Source organism: Anser brachyrhynchus (assembly GCF_964034855.1).
Source record: "Anser brachyrhynchus genome assembly, contig: SCAFFOLD_550, whole genome shotgun sequence".
In the NCBI taxonomy this organism is placed as follows: Eukaryota; Metazoa; Chordata; class Aves; order Anseriformes; family Anatidae; genus Anser; species Anser brachyrhynchus.
This window is the reverse complement of record NW_027663692.1, coordinates 18,034-36,296: the sequence shown is the minus strand read 5'-3', so window position 1 is coordinate 36,296 and position 18,263 is coordinate 18,034. Positions and strand designations below refer to the sequence as shown.

The following is an 18,263-nucleotide window of genomic DNA, read 5'->3' as shown; positions in this document are numbered from 1 at the left end:
TAAAACGTCCCCAACCCCCCCAAAACTCCCTCAAACCCCCCCAAAACTCACCCAGAACGCACCCAACCCCCCCAAAACGCCCCCAAAACGCCCCCAAAACGCCCCCAAAACGCCCCCAAACCCCCCAAACGCCCCTAAAACGTCCCCAACCCCCCCAAAACGCCCCCAAAATGCCCCCAAAACTCCCCCAAAACGCACCCAACCCCCCCAAAACGTCCCCAAACCCCCCAAACCCCCCCAAAACGCCCCCAAACGCCCCCAAAACGCCCCCAAACGCCCCCCCAAACGTCCCCAAACCCCCCCAAAACGCCCCAACCGCCCCCCAAAACGCCCCCAAAACCCTCAAAATGTCCCCAAACCCCCCCAAAACGCCCCCCAAACCCCCCAAACGCCCCCAAACCCCCCCAAAACGCCCCCCAAACCCCCCAAACGCCCCCAAAACCCCCTCAAAACACCCCCAAAACTCCTAAAACCCCCCAAACGCCCCAAAACGCCCTGAAACCCCCCCAAAACGCCCCCAAACGCCCCCCCAAACGTCCCCAAACCCCCCCAAAACGCCCCAAACCCCCCCAAAACGCCCCAACCCCCCCCCCAAACGCCCCCAACCCCCCCCAAATCGCCCCCAGATCCCCCAAAATGTCCCTGAAACGTCCCCAACCCCCCCCAAATGCCCCCAAAACCCCCCAAAACGCCCCCAAAACCCCCCCAAAATGCCCCCCAAACCCCCAAAACGCCCCTAAAACGTCCCCAACCCCCCAAAACGCCCCCAAACCCCCCCCAAAACTCCCCCAAAACGCACCCAACCCCCCCAAAACGCCCCCAAAACCCTAAAACGCCCCTAAAACGTCCCCAACCCCCCCAAAACGCCCCCAAACCCCCCCAAAACGCCCCCAAACGCCCCCCCAAAACGCCCCCAAAACCCCCCAAACCCCCCCAAAACGCCCCCCAACCCCCCCCCCCCGACCCCCCCCCCCCGCCCACCTTCGGGTCCCCGTCCCGCTGCGCCCGCAGGAGCCCGATGGCGTCGGCGGCGTAGAGGGCGAAGGCCGGGGGGGGCTCGTAGGGGGCCGGGGGGGGCCCGCGGGCCACTGCCGACAGCAGCAGGGCCACCGCGCCCCCCCCCCCCCCACAGCAGCGCCCGTGCCGGGGACGGGGACCTGGGGGGGGGGGTTCTATAGGTGACTGGGGACCCCCTATAGGTGACTGGGGGGGCTATAGGGATGGGGGTGGGCTCTATAGGGGACTGGGGGGGCTATGGGGGACGGGGGGGTCTCTATAGGTGACTGGGGACCCCCTATAGGTGACTGGGGGGGAAGGGGGGGGCTATAGGGGACGGGGGGGGCCTCTATAGGTGACTGGGGACCCCCTATAGGCAAGTGGGGGGGGTACAGGGGATGGGGGGGTCTCTATAGGGGACTGGGGGGGGCTATGGGGGACAGGGGGGGTCTATAGGTGACTGGGGACCCTCTATAGGTGACGGGGGGGAAGGGGGGGGCTATAGGGGATGGGGGGGGCTCTATAGGTGACTGGGAACCCCCTATAGGTGAGTAGGGGGCGTATAGGGGATGGGGGGGTCTCTATAGGGGACTGGGGGGGCTATGGGGGACGGGGGGGTCTATAGGTGACTGGGGACCTTCTATAGGTGACGGGGGGGGTCTCTATAGGTGACGGGGGGGTCTCTATAGGGGCCGGGGGGGGTCTCTATAGGTGACGGGGGGGTCTCTATAGGTGACCGGGGGTGGGAAGGGGGGCAGGCTATAGGTGACGGGGGGGGGATCTCCATAGGTGACTGCGGGCCCTCTACAGGCGACCGGGACCCTCTATAGGCAACGGGGGGGGGGAAGGAGGGGTGGGCTATAGGTGACGGGGGGCGGGGGGGGATCCCTATAGGTGACTGCGGGCCCTCTACGGGTGACTGGGACCCTCTGTAGGCGACCGGAGCCCCTCTCTATAGGTGACCGGAGCCCCTCTATAGGCGCCCGGGGCTGCAGGGCGACACCCCCAAACCCCACAGGTGACGGGGCCGGGACCGGGGACCACACAGGGACCACACAGGGGCCATATAGGGGCCGCGGCCATACAGGGACCGTATAGGGGACGTATGGGGGAGTATAGGGGACGGGGGGGGGACTATAGGGGACGGGGGGGGACTATAGGGGATGGAGGGGCTCTCTATAGGTGACTGGGGGGGGGCTATAGGTGACTGGGGACCCTCTATAGGTGATAGGGGGGGGTCTCTATGGGTGACTGGTGGGGCTATAGGGGACGGGGGGGTCTCTATAGGTGACTGGGGACCCTCTATAGGTGACTGGGGTGGGCTGCGACACCCCCAACCCCCCTCCCCCCCCCCCCCCCCCCCCCCGAGCAGGTGACGGGGCCAGGACCGGGGACCACACAGGGGCCATATAGGGGCCGGGGCCATACAGGGACCATATAGGGGACGTATGGGGGACTATAGGGGACGGGGGGGGACTATAGGGGACTGGGGGGGACTATAGGGGATGGAGGAGGTCCCCCCCCCGCCCCGAGCAGTTGATGGGGCCGGGACCGGGGACCACACAGGGGCCACATAGGGGCCGTATAGGGGCCATATAGGGGCCGGGGCCATATAGGGGACGTATAGGGGCCGTATGGGGGCCGTATGGGGTCCATAAGTACCTGGCGAGCAGCGGCAGGGCGGTGGCGCAGGCCAGGCGGGCCGGGGGGGCCCCGCAGCGCAGCATGTGGGTCAGCAGCCCCACGCCATAGGGGGCCCCCGCCGCCGCCCCCAGGGAGCGCAGCAGCCCCTCGCCTGGGGGGGGGGGAGATATATAGGGGATTTAGGGGGGGTATGGGGGGGTTGGGGGGGTTTGGGGGGGTTTGGGGGGGGGTTGGGGGGGTTTGGGGGGGGGTAGGACCCCGAGAAGAAGGCCGAGGGAACGCAAAAGGACCCCGAAAAGGACCCCGAAAGGATAACCCCAAAAGGGACCCCCCCAAAAAAGAAAAAGGACCCCAAAAAGGACCCCAAAAGGAATCCCAAAAGGATAACCCCAAAAAGGACACCCCAAAAAACAAAAGGGACCCCAAAAAGGACCCCAAAAGGAATCCCAAAAAGGACCCCAAAAGGATAACCCCAAAAAGAAGCCCCCCAAAAAAGGACCCCAAAAAGGACCCCAAAACCAACCCCAAAAGGATAACCCTAAAAGGACCCCAAAAAGGACCCCAAAAGGACAACCCCAAAAAGAACCCCCCAAAAACCAAAAGGGACCCCAAAAAGGACCCCAAAAGGAATCCCAAAAGGATAACCCCAAAAAGAAGCCCCCCAAAAAAGGACCCCGAAAAGGACCCCGAAAAGGACCCCGAAAGGATAACCCCAAAAAGAACCCCCCCAAAAAACAAAAAGGACCCCAAAAAGGACCCCAAAAGGACAACCCCAAAAAGAAGAAGGACCCCAAAAAGGACCCTAAAAAGAACCCCAAAAAGGACCCCAAAAGGATAACCCCAAAAAGAACCCCCCAAAAACCAAAAGGGACCCCAAAAAGGACCCCAAAAGGACCCCGAAAAGGACCCAAAAAAGAAAAAGGACCCCAAAAGGACCCCAAAAGAAACCCCAAGAGGGTGACCCTAAAAAGGACCCCAAAAGGACCCCAAAAAGGACCCCAAAAGGACCGCGACCCCAAATCCCCCTCCAAAAAAAACCAAACCCCAAACCCCCCCCCCCAAAAAAAAACCCAAAAACCAAAAACCAAACCCCAAAACCCCCCGAAACCGCCCCGAAAAACCGACCCAGCTCCTTCGGCCTCGCCCTCCGGCCTCCTCCTCCTCCTCCTCCTCCTCCACCCCAAAAGACCCCAAATCCCCTCCAAAACCCCCCAAAAACCCCTAAACCACCCCAAAACCCCCAAAAAACCTCACCCAGCTCCTTCAGCCTTCCTCCATCCTCCTCCTCCTCCCTCCGGCCTCCACCCCCCTCCGGCCTCAACCTCCTCCTCCTCCCCCCCAAAAAGACCCCAAATCCCCTCCAAAACCCCCCAAAAAAACCTAAACCACCCCAAAAACCCCCAAAAACCTCACCCAGCTCCTTCAGCCTCTCCCTCCGGCCTCCATCCTCCTCTCCCTCCGGCCTCTACCCCTCCAGCCTCAACCTCCTCCTCCTCCTCCACCCCCAAAAAGACCCCAAATCCCCTCCAAAATCCCAAAAACACCCCAAAAAACCCCAAAAACCTCACCCAGCTCCTTCAGCCTCTCCCTCCGGCCTCTACCCCCTCTGGCCTCAACCTCCTCCTTCTCCTCCTCCTCCTCGTCCTCCACCCCAAAAAAGACCCCAAATCCCCTCCAAAACCCCAAAAACACCCCAAAACCCCCAAAAACTCACCCAGCTCCTTCAGCCTCTCCCTCCGGCTTCCATCCTCCTCTCCCTCCGGCCTCTACCCCCTCCAGCCTCAACCTCCTCCTCCTCCTCCTCCTCCTCCACCCCAAAAAAGACCCCAAATCCCCTCCAAAGCCCCCAAAACCACCCCAAAAAGCCCCCAAAACTCACCGAGCTCCTTCAGCCTCTCCCTCCGGCCTCCACCCCCTCCGGCCTCTACCCCCTCTGGCCTCAACCTCCTCCTTGTCCTCCTCCTCGTCCTCCACCCCCAAAAAAGACCCCAAATCCCTCCAAAACCCCAAAAACACCCCAAAACCCCAAAAAACTCACCCAGCTCCTTCAGCCTCTCCCTCCTTCCTCCATCCTCCTCCTCCTCCTCCTCCTCCTTCCAGCCTCTACCCCCTCTGGCCTCAACCTCCTCCTCTTCCTCCTCCTCCTCCTCCTCGTCCTCCTCCACCCCAAAAAAGACCCCAAATCCCCTCCAAAACCCCAAAAACACCCCAAAACGCCCCAAAACCTCGCCCAGCTCCTTCAGCCTCTCCCTCCTTCCTCCATCCTCCTCCTCCTCCTCCTCCTTCCAGCCTCCACCTCCTCCTCCTCCTCCTCCACCCCAAAAAAGACCCCAAATCCCCTCAAAACCCCCCAAAAAAACTCTAAACCACCCCAAAAACCCCAAAAAAACCTCGCCCAGCTCCTTCAGCCTCTCCCTCTGGCCTCCATCCTCCTCCTCCTCCTCTTCCTCCTCCCTCCAGCCTCCACCCCCTCCAGCCTCAACCTCCTCCTCCTCCTCCTCGTCCTCCTCCTCGTCCTCCACCCCCAAAAAAAACCCAAATCCCCTCAAAAAAATAACCCCAACCCCCCCCAAAACTCACCGAGCTCCTTCAGCCTCTCCCTCTGGCCTCCATCCTCCTCTCCCTCCGGCCTCTACCCCCTTCGGCCTCAACCTCTTCCTCCTCCTCCTCCTCCTCCACCCCAAAAAAGACCCCAAATCCCCTCCAAAACCCCCAAAACACCCCAAAAACCCCAAAACCTCGCCCAGCTCCTTCAGCCTCTCCCTCCGGCCTCCACCCCCTCCGGCCTCTACCCCCTCTGGCCTCAACCTCCTCCTCCTTGTCCTCCTCCTCGTCCTCCACCCCAAAAAAGACCCCAAATCCCCTCCAAAACCCCAAAACCACCCCAAAACCCCCAAAAAACTCACCCAGCTCCTTCAGCCTCTCCCTCCGGCCTCCATCCTCCTCCTCCTCCCTCCGGCCTCCACCCCCTCCAGCCTCAACCTCCTCCTCCTCCACCCCAAAAAAGACCCCAAATCCCCTCAAACACCCCCAAAAAACCCTAAACCCCCCCCAAAACCCCAAAAAACCTCAACCAGCTCCTTCACTCTCCCTCCGGCCTCCATCCTCCTCCTCCTCCTCTTCCTCCTCCTTCCAGCCTCCACCCCCTTCGGCCTCAACCTCCTCCTCCTCCTCGTCCTCCACCCCAAAAAAGACCCCAAATCCCCTCCAAAACCCCAAAACCACCCCAAAACCCCCCCAAAAACCTCACCCAGCTCCTTCAGCCTCTCCCTCCGGCCTCCATCCTCCTCTCCCTCCGGCCTCTACCCCCTTCAGCCTCAACCTCTTCCTCCTCCTCCTCGTCCTCCACCCCCAAAAAAGACCCCAAATCCCCTCCAAAGCCCCCAAAACACCCCAAAACCCCCAAAAACCTCGCCCAGCTCCTTCAGCCTCTCCCTCCGGCCTCCACCCCCCTCCGGCCTCTACCCTCTCTGGCCTCAACCTCCTCCTCCTCGTCCTCCTCCTCCTCCTCCACACCCAAAAAAACCCCAAATCCCCTCAAAAAAAAACCCCGACCCCCCCCCCCCCCAAAAACTCACCGAGCTCCTTCAGCCTCTCCCTCCGGCCTCCATCCTCCTCCTCCTCCTCCTTCTCCTTCCAGCCTCCACCCCCTTCAGCCTCAACCTCCTCCTCCTCGTCCTCCACCCCAAAAAAGACCCCAAATCCCCTCCAAAGCCCCCAAAACCACCCCAAAACCCCCCCAAAACTCACCGAGCTCCTTCAGCCTCTCCCTCCGGCCTCCACCCCCTCCGGCCTCTACCCCCTCTGGCCTCAACCTCCTCCTTGTCCTCCTCCTCGTCCTCCACCCCCAAAAAAGACCCCAAATCCCCTCCAAAACCCCAAAAACACCCCAAAACCCCCAAAAAACTCACCCAGCTCCTTCAGCCTCTCCCTCCTTCCTCCATCCTCCTCCTCCTCCTCCTCCTTCCAGCCTCTACCCCCTCCAGCCTCAACCTCCTCCTCCTCGTCCTCCACCCCAAAAAAAAACCCAAATCCCCTCCAAAACCCCCAAAACACCCCAAAAAAACCCAAAACTCACCGAGCTCCTTCAGCCTCTCCCTCCGGCCTCCATCTTCCTTCTCCTCCTCCTCCTCCTCCTTCCAGCCTCCGCCTTGAGCGACCTCCCGGGCCTCTTCGGGCTCCAAGCCCAGCACCAGCCAGGTCCTGAGCAGCGAGGGGACGTAGTGGCGGACCAGCGCCCCCAAAAAAGCGGGGTGCCCGGCGAGGCGCTGCAGCAACCTCACGGCTCGGGGGGCCGGGGCCGGGACCCCCGTGAGGTAGCGGAGGAGGCCGGAGACGACGAGGCCGGAGGCCAAGGAGAGGCTGGGTTCGGGGCCGGAGGCCAAGCGGGACAGGAGGAGGAGAGCGGGGGTTTCGGGGAGCCAGGGGTCGCCCTCCGCGACCCCCCTGGGGAGGGCCAGGGCCCCCAAAGGGGGTAAGGGAGGCCGGCGGGGGGAGAGGGGAGGCCGGGGCGGAGGCCGGGGCGGGGAGGGAGGCGGGGAGAGGGATTCCGAGAGGAGCCAGGACCTGTAAAGGGAGGGGGGGGAGAGAAGAGGGGTGAGATATGGGGGGGGGGACGGGACAAAACGGGGGCTTCGAGGCGCTAAAAGAGAGGTTGGGGGCCTCGAGGAGGCTGTGGAGGGCCCAAAAGATGTCCTAAACGGCCTCCAGGAGGTCTCAAAAATCTCAAAAAAAGGCTCAAAAACCTCAAAAAGGCTCTGGAGGACCCAAAAAATGTCTCCAAGGGGCTCGTGGAGGTCTCAAAGATCTCAAAAAAGGGATTGGGGGCCTCGAGGAGGCTGTGGAGGCCCCAAAAATTGTCCTAAACAGCCTCCAGGAGGGCTCAACGATCTCAAAAAAGGGCTCAAAAACCTCAAAAAGGTTCTGGAGGCCCCAAAAAACATCTTGAAGAACCTCCTGGAGGTCACAAAGATCTCAAAAAAGGGATTGGGGGCCTCGAGGAGGCTGTGGAGGCCCCAAAAATTGTCCTAAAGGGCCTCCAGGAGGTCTCAAAGATCCCAAAATAGGGCTCGAAATCCCCAAAGAGGCTCTGGAGGCCCCAAAAAAACGTCTTAAAGAGCCTCCAGGAGGTCTTAAAGATCCCAAAATAGGGCTCAAGAACCTCAAGGAGGCTGTGGAGGCCCCAAAAAATGTCCTAAAGGGCCTCCAGGAGGTCTTAAAGATCCCAAAATAGGGCTCGAAATCCCCAAAGAGGCTCTGGAGGCCCCAAAAAACGTCTTGAAGGGGCTCGTGGAGGTCTTAAAGATCTCAAAAAAGGGATTGGGGACCTCGAGGAGGCTGTGGAGGCCCCAAAAAATGTCCTAAACGGCCTCCAGGAGGTCCCAAAGATCTCAAAAAAGGGCTCAAAAACCTCAAAAAGGTTCTGGAGGCCCCAAAAAAGGTCTTGAAGAGGCTCAGGAGCCTCAAAAGAGGCTGAGGAGGCCCCAAAAAATGTCCTAAAGGGCCTCCAGAAGGTCTCAAAGATCTCAGAAATGGGATTAGGAGCCTCGAGGAGGCCCAGGAGGCCCCGAAAAAGGTCTCGAGGACCTCCCGAAGGCCCCGCGAGGCCTCGGAAGGACCCCGAAGACCTCAAAAAACCCGCCCCAAGGAGGTCCCGAGGGCTCCGAGAGACCTCCCGCGGCCCCCCGGCGGCCTCCAAAACCTCCCGAAGAACCCAAAGGGCCTCCAAAACCCCCAAGAGGCCTCCGCAACCCAAAACCGGCCTCCCAAAATCCCAAAAGACCCCCAAAACCCCCCCCAAAACCCCCACTGGCCCCCCAAAACGTCCCAAATCCTCCCAGTGGCCTCCAAAACCCAAAACCGGCCTCCAAACCATCCCAAAGCCCCCCAGCGGCCTCCAAAACCCCCAAAGGACCTCCCAAAACATCCCAAAGACCCCAAACGGCCTCCCAAAACCCCAAAAGACCCCCAAAACCCCCCAAACGCCCCCCAAAATGTCCCCAAAACCCCAAAGGACCTCCCAAAACGGCCCAAAGACCCCAAACGGCCTCCAAATTGTCCCAAATCCCCCCAGCGGCCTCCAAAACCGGCCTCCAAACCATCCCAAAGCCCCCCAGCGGCCTCCAAAACCCCAAAAGACCCCAAAACCCCCCCAAACCCCCCCACCCCCGACTCACTTGAGCCCCCTGCGGCTCCCGGCGGCCGCCCCGTCGCGGTTGGAGGCTGCGGGGCCTTCGCGGGGGACGTCGCAGGAGGCGGCCTCCGCGTCCTCCCCTCCGGCCTCCCGGCCTCCCCGGGCCTCCGCCGCCGCCTCCGCCCGGCCCCGCAGGACCTCCGCCAGCAGCGGCGCCAAGCCCAGGGCCTCCAGGGCCTCCAGGGCCTCCTGGTCGTAGGAGAAGGCCGCCAGGGCCAGGAGGACGCGCGGCCTCCACGGGCCGGCCTCCGCCAGGAGCCTCAGGAGGACGGCCAGGCCGCCGGCCTCCCGCACCCGGGCCCGGTTGACGGCCTCGCGGCACAGGAGGCAGAGGGCCCGCACGGCGGCGCCGGACGAGGCCGGGTGGAGGCGGAGGCCGCCGCCGCCGGCCTCCGCCGAGGCCGCCACCTCCGCCGTCGCGGCCTCCACCTCGGCCGTCACGGCCTCCACCGCCCCGGCGGCCCCCAGGGCCGGGCGGAGGTGGGCGCGGGGCGCAGGCGTTGGCGATTGGCGCCCAGGGCCGGGTGGCGGCGGCGGCGTTTGGGGTGGGAGGCCAGGGAGGCCAAGGCGGCGAAGGCCGGCGCCAGCTCGCCGGCGGCCTCGGCGGAGGCCGGCGGCTCGGGTGAGGCCGCGCAAGGCCCGGGCCACCGAGGCGGAGGCCGGGTGGCCGGGGGCCGAGGGAGGCCAGGCGGGCGGCGGAGGGCGCGGACGGCGCCGGCGCGGCCCAGGGCGAGGCGGGGAGGCCGGGGCGGAGGCCAGGATGCGGAGGGCGCGGGCGGCGCTGTGGAGGCACTCCGGGGGTGGCGCAGGAGGCCGCCAGGGAGACCAGGAGGGGGCCGGCACCTGCGGGGGGAGAGGGGGGGGACAGGGGACAAGGGGGGGAGGTCAAGGAGGTGGTGGAGGCCGGGGGAGGTCAAAGAGGTGGTGGAGGCCGGGGTCGGGGTTGGGGACGGCTTTGGGGACGCCCGAGGAGGTCGTGGAGGCCACGGGGGTGAGGAACCCATTGAGGAACCCGTTGGGGACGTCTTTGGGGACATGGGGACAAGTTTGGGGACATCTTGAGGAGGTTTTGGAGGCCACGGGGTTGAGGAACCTCTTGAGGAACCCGTTGGGGACGTCTTTTGGGGTCACTGGGACAAGTTTGGGGACATCTTGAGGAGATTTTGGAGGCCATTTTGTTGAGGAACCTCGTGAGGAACCCGTTGGGGACGTCTTTAGGGGTCACGGGGACATGTTTGGGGACATTGTGGAGGCCATTTTGATGAGGAACCCGTTGAGGAACCCGCTGGGGACGTCTTTGGGGACTTGGGGACATCTTCTGGGGACATCTTGAGGAGGTTTTGGAGGCCACAGGGTTGAGGAACCCGTTGAGGAACCCGTTGGGGACGTCTTTTGGGGTCACGGGGACAAGTTTGGGGACATTTTGGAGGCCATTTTGATGAGGAACCTCTTGAGGAACCCGTTGGGGACGTCTCTGGGGACTTGGGGACATCTTTTGGGGACACCCCGAGGAAGTTTTGGAGGCCATGGGGTTGAGGAACCTCTTGAGGAACCCGTTGGGGACGTCTTTGAGGTCATGGGGACGCATTTGGGGACATCTTGAGGAGGTTTTGGAGGCCATTTTGATGAGGAACCCATTGAGGAACCCACTGGGGACGTCTTTGGGGGCACGGGGACATGTTTGGGGACATTTTGGAGGCCATTTTGATGAGGAACCTCTTGAGGAACCCGTTGGGGACATCTCTGGGGACACTGGGACAAGTTTGGGGACATCTTGAGGAGATTTTGGAGGCCATTTTGTTGAGGAACCTCGTGAGGAACCCGTTGGGGACGTCTTTTGGGGTCACAGGGACATGTTTGGGGACATTGTGGAGGCCATTTTGATGAGGAACCTCTTGAGGAACCCGTTGGGGACGTCTTTGGGGACATTGGGACAAGTTTGGGGACATTTTGGAGGCCATTTTGATGAGGAACCCATTGAGGAACCCATTGGGGACGTCTTTGGGGTCATGGGGACATCTTTTGGGGACATTGTGGAGGCCATTTTGATGAGGAACCTCTTGAGGAACCCGTTGGGGACGTCTTTGGGGTCACAGGGACAAGTTTGGGGACATCTCGAGGAGGTTTTGGAGGCCACGGGGGTGAGGAACCCATTGAGGAACCCGTTGGGGACGTTTTTTGGGGTCACGGGGACAAGTTTGGGGACATCGCGAGGAGGTCGTGGAGGCCATTTTGATGAGGAACCCCTTGAGGAACCCATTGGGGACATCTTTTGGGGTCACAGGGACAAGTTTGGGGACATTTTGGAGGCCATTTTGATGAGGAACCCGTTGAGGAACCCGTTGGGGACGTCTCTGGGGACTTGGGGACATCTTTTGGGGACACCCCGAGGAAGTTTTGGAGGCCACGGGGGTGAGGAACCCATTGAGGAACCCGTTGGGGACGTCTTTGGGGACATTGGGACAAGTTTGGGGACATCTCGAGGAGGTTTTGGAGGCCACGGGGTTGAGGAACCTCTTGAGGATCCCGTTGGGGACGTCTTTGGGGTCATGGGGACATCTTTTGGGGACATCTCGAGGAGGTTTTGGAGGCCATTTTGATGAGGAACCCATTGAGGAACCCACTGGGGACATCTTTGGGGTCATGGGGACATCTTTTGGGGACATTGTGGAGACCATTTTGATGAGGAAACCGTTGAGGAACCCATCGGGGGATGTCTTTGGGGACATTGGGGACATCTTTTGGGGACATCTTGAGGAGGTTTTGGAGGCCACGGGGTTGAGGAACCCGTTGAGGAACCCGTTGGGGACGTCTTTGGGGTCACGGGGACGCATTTGGGGACATTTTGGGGCCATTTTGATGAGGAACCTCTTGAGGAACCCGCTGGGGACAACTTCTGGGGACACGGGGACATCTTTTGGGCCACCCCGAGGACCTCCCGGACAACCGCGGGGACCCCGAAGGGACCCCAAAAGTACCCAAGGGGACCTCGGGGCCACCCACGGGACCCCAAAACCCCCCCGAAGGGGGACCCCGTAAGGACACAAGGGGACCCCCAAAGGGACCTCAGGGGGATGTCGGAGACCCCAAAAGGACCCAAGAAGACCCCAAAAGGACCCGAGGGACCCCAAAAGGCCCTCGAGGACCCTATAAGGTCCCAAAGGGACCCCAAAAGGACCCAAGAGAAGACTTCGGGGACCCCATAAGGACATCAGGGACCCCATAAGGACATCGGGGACCCCAAAAGACCCCATGAGGACCTTGGGGACCCCAAAAGGACCCAAGGGGACCCCGTAAGAACCTCACTGGGGCCATTTGGGGCCGTTTTTTTGGACAATTTTGTGCCATTTTGGTGCCATTTTGGGGCCATTTTGGGGCCATTTGGGGCCTTTTTGTGCCACTTTGGGGCTATTTGGTGCCATTTAGGGGTCCTTTTGGGGCCGTTTTGTGTTATTTGGGGTCCTTTTGGGTCCATTTTGTGGTATTTAAGGCCCTTTTGGGGCCATTCGGTGCCATTTAGGGCCATTTTGTGCCATTTGGGGGCCTTTTTTTTGCCATTTAGGGTCCTTTTGGGGCCACTTTATGCCATTTTATGCCTTTTTATGCTCTTTTGGTGCCATTCGGGGTCCCTTTGGGGCCATTTCGCGCCGTTTCGGTGCCTTTTTTTTGCCCCCTCGGGTCCTTTTGGGGCCGCCTCGGGTGCTTTTGGGGCCATTTTGTGCCATTTTAGTACCTTTTGGTGCCATTTAGGGTCCTTTTGGGGGAATTTTATGCCATTTTGAGTGCCTTTTTGTGCCATTTTGGCGCAACTTGGTGCCATTTAGGATCCTTTTGGGCCCATTTTGTGCCATTTTAGTGCCTTTTTGTGCCATTCGGGGTCCTTTTGGGGCCATTTTATGCCTTTTTATTGCCTTTTTGTGCCATTTGGGGTCCTTTTGGGGCCATTTTATGCCATTTTAGTGCTTTTTTGTGCCGTTTTAGTGCCATTTGGAGCCCTTTTGGGGCCATTTGGTGCCATTTAGGGTCCTTCTGGGGCCATTTTATGCCATTTTAGTGCCTCTTTGTGCCATTTGGGGTCCTTTTGGGGCCATTTTACACCATTTTAGTGCCTTTTTGTGCCCTTTTGTTGCCATTTTGTGGCCATTTGGTGCCATTCGGGGTCCTTTTGGGGCCATTTTATGCCATTTTAGTGCCTTTTTGTGCCGTTTTAGTGCCATTTGGAGCCCTTTTGGGGCCATTTGGTGCCATTTGGGGTCCCTTTGGGGCCATTTTATGCCATTTTAGTGCCTCTTTGTGCCATTTGGGGTCCTTTTGGGGCCATTTTACACCATTTTAGTGCCTTTTTGTGCCCTTTTGTTGCCATTTTGTGGCCATTTGGTGCCATTTTATACCTTTTTAGTGCCTTTTTGTGCCATTTTGGGGCCACTTGGTGCCATTTAGGGTCCTTTTGGGGCCATTTTATGCCATTTTAGTGCCTTTTTGTGCCATTCGGGGGTCCTTTTGGGGCCATTTCGTGCCTTTTTGTGCCATTTGGCGGCCATTTGGTGCCATTTTATGCCATTTTGGGGCCATTTGGTGCCATTTAGGGTCCTTTTGGGGCCATTTTATGCCTTTTTAGTGCCTCTTTGTGCCATTTGGGGTCCTTTGGGGCAATTTTACGCCATTTTAGTGCCTTTTTGTGCCCTTTTGTTGCCATTTTGTGGCCATTTGGTGCCATTCGGGGTCCTTTTGGGGCCATTTTAGTACCTTTTTGTGCCCTTTTGGTGCCCTATGGGGTCCTTTTGGGGCCATTTTGTGCCTTTTTATGCCATTTGGCGGCCATTTGGTGCCATCTGGGGTCCTTTTGGGGCCACTTTATGCCTTTTTGTGCCCTTTTGCAGCCATTTATGGTCCTTTTGGGGCCATTTTATGCCTTTTTGTGCCATTTTGCGGCCATTTGGTGCCATTTAGGGTCCTTTTGGTGCCATTTTGTGCCATTTTAGTGCCTTTTTGTGCCATTCGGGGTCCTTTTGGGGCCATTTTGTGCCTTTTTGTGCCATTTGGCGGCCATTTGGTGCCATTTGGGGTCCCTTTGGGGCCATTTTATGCCTTTTGTGCCTTTTTTTGTGCCATTTGGGGCCCTTTTGGGGCCATTTTATGCCATTTTAGTGCCTTTTTGTGCCGTTTTAGTGCCATTCGGAGTCCTTTTGGGGCCATTTGGTGCCATTTAGGGTCCTTTTGGGGCCATTTTATGCCTTTTTGTGCCATTTTGCTGCCATTTGGTGCCATTTAGTGTCCTTTAAGGGCCATTTTGTGCCTTTTTGTGCCATTTGGCGGCCATTTGAGTGCCATTCGGGGTCATTTTGGGGCCATTTTAGTGCCTTTTTGTGCCATTTTGTGGCCATTTGGTGCCATTTGGGGTCCCTTTGGGGCCATTTTATGCCTTTTCAGTGCCTTTTTTGTGCCCTTTTGGGGCCATTCGGTGCCATATGGGGTCCTTTTGGGGGCCATTTTATGCCTTTTTGTGCCATTTTGCAGCCATTTAGGGCCCCTTTGGGGCCATTTTATGCCATTTTAGTGCCTTTTTGTGCCATTTGGCGGCCATTTGGTGCCATTCGGGGTCATTTTGGGGCCATTTTATGCCTTTTTGTGCAATTTTGGGGCCATTTGGTGCCATTCGGGGTCCTTTTGGGGCCATTTTATGCCATTTTAGTGCCTTTTTGTGCCATTTTGTGGCCATTTGGTGCCATTTGGGGTCGTTTTTTGGGGCCATTTTATGCCTTTTCAGTGCCTTTTTGTGCCCTTTTGGGGCCATTCGGTGCCATATGGGGTCTTTTGGGGCCATTTTATGCCTTTTTGTGCCATTTTGCAGCCATTTCGCGTCCTTTTGGGGCCGTTTTATGCCTTTCCGTGCGTTTTTGGGGCCATTTCGCGCCGTTTCGGTGCCTTTTTTTCCCCCCCCTCGGGCCCTTCCCGGGGCCTCCCCGGGTTCTTTCGGGGCATTTCGGGGCCTTTTTGGGGCCGTTTTAGGGCGGGACTCACCGGCCTCGAGGACGTCGCGGGCTCCGTCGGGCTCCAGGGCCAGGTTGGCCAGGGCGCGCGCCGCCCGGTTCCGCACGCTCTCGGGGCCGGGGGCCTGCAGCAGGGCCACTGGGGGGGGGGGGGGGGGGGGGGGGGGGGGGGGGGGGGGGGGGGCGTGGTCAAAGGGGGCGTGGTCAAAGGGGGGCGGGGCTAAAGGGGGAGGGGGGGCGGGGCCAGGCTGCCCCATCAGCCCCTATGGGGGGATCCCGGGGACCTGGGGGGGGGGGCCCCCAAATCCCCCCCCCTTTTTTTGGGGTCGAACCCCCCCAAGAAGCCCTATGGGAGCCCCCGGCCCCCCTCTTTTGGGGTCAAAGCCCCCAATTTCGGGGTCCGACCCCCCCCCAAACCCCCAATAACCCCCCCCAAACCCCCCATTAACCCCCACAGGGACCCCCCCCAGCCCCCAATTTGGGTCCAAACCCCCCCATTTGGTGCCCAAACCCCCCAATAACCCCCCCCGGACCCCCCCCAGCCCCCCAATTCGTGCCCAACCCCCCCCCCAAACGCCCCCCAGCCCCCCCAATAACCCCCCCAGGACCCCCCCCAGCCCCCCAATTCGTGCCCAAAACCCCCCAATAATCCCCCCAGGGCCCCCCCCAGCCCCCCAATTAGGGTCTAACCCCCCCATTTGGGACCCAAAACCCCCCCCAAAGCCCCCTGATTTCCCCCCCAAGCCCCCCATTAACCCGCCAAACCCCCCAATAACCCCCCCAGGACCTCCCCCAGTCCCCCAATTCCTGCCCAACCCCCCCCCCAAACGCCCCCCAGCCCCCCAATAACCCCCCCAGGACCCCCCCCAGCCCCCCAATTCGTGCCCAAACCCCCCAATAACCCCCGCCGGACCCCCCCAGCCCCCCAATTTGGGTCCAAACCCCCCCCAAACCCCCCCAAGCACCCCCATTAACCCCTCCAGGGCCCCCCCAGCCCCCCCCTTCTGGGGTCTAACCCCCCCCATTTCGTGCCCAACCCCCCCCAGCCCCCCCAAATCCCCCCCCAAGCCCCCCATTAACCCCTTTAAGACCCCCCCAGCCCCCCAATAACCCCCCCAGGACCCCCCCCCAGCCCCCCAATTCGTGCCCAAACCCCCCAATAACCCCCCCCGGACCCCCCCCCAGCCCCTCAATTCGTGCCTAAACCCCCCAATAACCCCTCAAACCCCCCAATAACCCCCCCAGAACCCCCCCAGCCCCCCAATTTGGGTCCAACCCCCCCCATTTCGTGCCCAACCCACCCAGCCCCCCACAAATCCTCCCTCTAAGCCCCCCATTAACCCCTTAAGGACCCCCCCAGCCCCCCCAAACCCCCCAATAAATCCCCCCAGGGCCCCCCCCCAGCCCCCCAATTAGGGTCTAACCCCCCCATTTGGGACCCAAACCCCCCCCAAAGCCCCCTGATTTCCCCCCCAAGCCCCCCATTAACCCGCCAAACCCCCCAATAACCCCCCCAGGACCCCCCCCAGCCCCCCAATTCGTGCCCAACCCCCCCCCAAACGCCCCCCAGCCCCCCAATAACCCCCCCAGGACCCCCCCCAGCCCCCCAATTCGTGCCCAAACCCCCCAATAACCCCCCCCGGACCCCCCCCAGCCCCCCAATTAGGGTCTAACCCCCCCATTTGGGACCCAAACCCCCCCCAAAGCCCCCTGATTTCCCCCCCAAGCCCCCCATTAACCCCCCAAACCCCCCAATAACCCCCCCAGGACCCCCCCCAGCCCCCCAATTCGTGCCCAAACCCCCCCAATAACCCCCCCAGGACCACCCCCAGCCCCCCAGTTTGGGTCCAAACCCCCCCAAACCCCCCAATAACCCCCCCCCCGGACCCCCCCCAGCCCCCCAGTTTGGGTCCAAACCCCCCCAAGCCCCCCATTAGCCCCCCTCACCGAGGCGGGGCACCCCCCCCAGGCTCCGGGCCTGCCTCCTGCAGCCGGGCTCGGTGCAGAGGTTCCCCAGGACGCTGAGGGCCAGCCCCAGGCTGAGGCCCCGGGCCCCGGCGGGCTCCAGGAGCTCCAGGAGAGGCCCCAAACCCCCCCCGGGCCCCGGAACCGAGCGGCTCCGCTCGGGCTCCGCGTGTGGCGGGCTCCGGAGGGAGCGGAGGGCCCGGGACAGGCCCGGTTCGGCCCCGCTCCTCACGGCCTCCACGCACCAGGAGAGGGGCTCCGCCATGTTGGGAGGGGGAGAGGGACGGGGGCGCGGGGGGATCACGGGAGCTGTAGTTCGGGCCCCGTAGGGCGCCGTTATAAGAAGGGGGTAAAGGACTACATGTCCCATGAGGCTTTGCGGCGCCGGGAAGGGAAGGAGGGAAGGGGCGGAAAGGAAGGCCGCAGGGCCGCAAGGGGTGATGGGAGTTGTAGTTCGGGACCCGTAGGGCTCCGTTATAAGAAGGGGGTAAAGAACTACAGATCCCATGAGGCGCTGCGGCGCCGGGAAGGGAAGGCCGGAATAGGGCCTGACTAGAGCCAGGGAGGCGCAAGGGCACGTGGGAGCTGTAGTTCGGGACCCGTAGGGGTCAACGGAAGAGATAGGGGAAAGAACTACAGGTCCGTGAGGCTTTGCGGCGCCGGGAAGGGAAGGAGGGAAGGGGCAGAGAGGGGAGTGGGAGGGGCGCGGGGGATGATGGGAATCGTAGTTCAGGTTCCGTAAGGAGTCAATGGAGGGGTGAGGGGAAGGGACTACAGGTCCCATGAGGCCTTGCGGGGCCAGAGCTATGGGGCAGGGACCCCCCTATAGGGCCCCGGGCTGGGATCTATGGGGCAGGGACCCCCCTATAGGGCCCCAGGCCGGGATCTATGGGGCAGGGACCCCCCTATAGGGCCCCAGGCCCCGATCTATGGGGCAGGGACCCCCCTATAGGGCCCCAGGCCGGGATCTATGGGGCAGGGACCCCCCTATAGGGCCCCAGGATGGGATCTATGGGGCAGGGACCCCCCTATAGGGCCCCAGGCCCCGATCTATGGGGCAGGGACCCCCCTATAGGGCCCCAGGATGGGATCTATGGGGCAGGGACCCCCCTATAGGGCCCCAGGCCCCGATCTATGGGGCAGGGACCCCCCTATAGGGCCCCAGGCCCCGATCTATGGGGCAGGGACCCCCCTATAGGGCCCCAGGCCGGGATCTATGGGGCAGGGACCCCCCTATAGGGCCCCAAGATGGGATCTATGGGGCAGGGCCCCCCCTATAGGGCCCCAGGATGGGATCTATGGGGCAGGGCCCCCCCTTATAGGGCCCCAGGATGGGATCTATGGGGCAGGGACCCCGCTATAGGGCCCCAGGATGGGATCTATGGGGCAGGGACCCCGCTATAGGGCCCCAGGATGGGATCTATGGGGCAGGGACCCCCCTATAGGGCCCCGATCTATGGGGCAGGGACCCCCCT

At 61.4% G+C, this 18,263-nt stretch overlaps 1 protein-coding gene across 1 annotated transcript; it reads right to left on the bottom strand.

Annotated features, from left to right (window-relative positions):
* Positions 1-964: 964 nt before the first annotated feature.
* LOC308187023 (armadillo repeat-containing protein 5-like) lies at positions 965-17,053 on the bottom strand (the record flags this gene model as incomplete). Its single annotated transcript, XM_080609175.1, has 7 exons — positions 965-1,157; positions 2,659-2,791; positions 6,719-7,206; positions 8,817-9,432; positions 9,482-9,676; positions 14,855-14,962; positions 16,771-17,053. Coding segments are annotated over 7 exons (2,016 nt in total), but the record flags the coding sequence as incomplete, so codon positions are not given.
* Between the last annotated feature and the right edge of the window lie 1,210 nt (positions 17,054-18,263).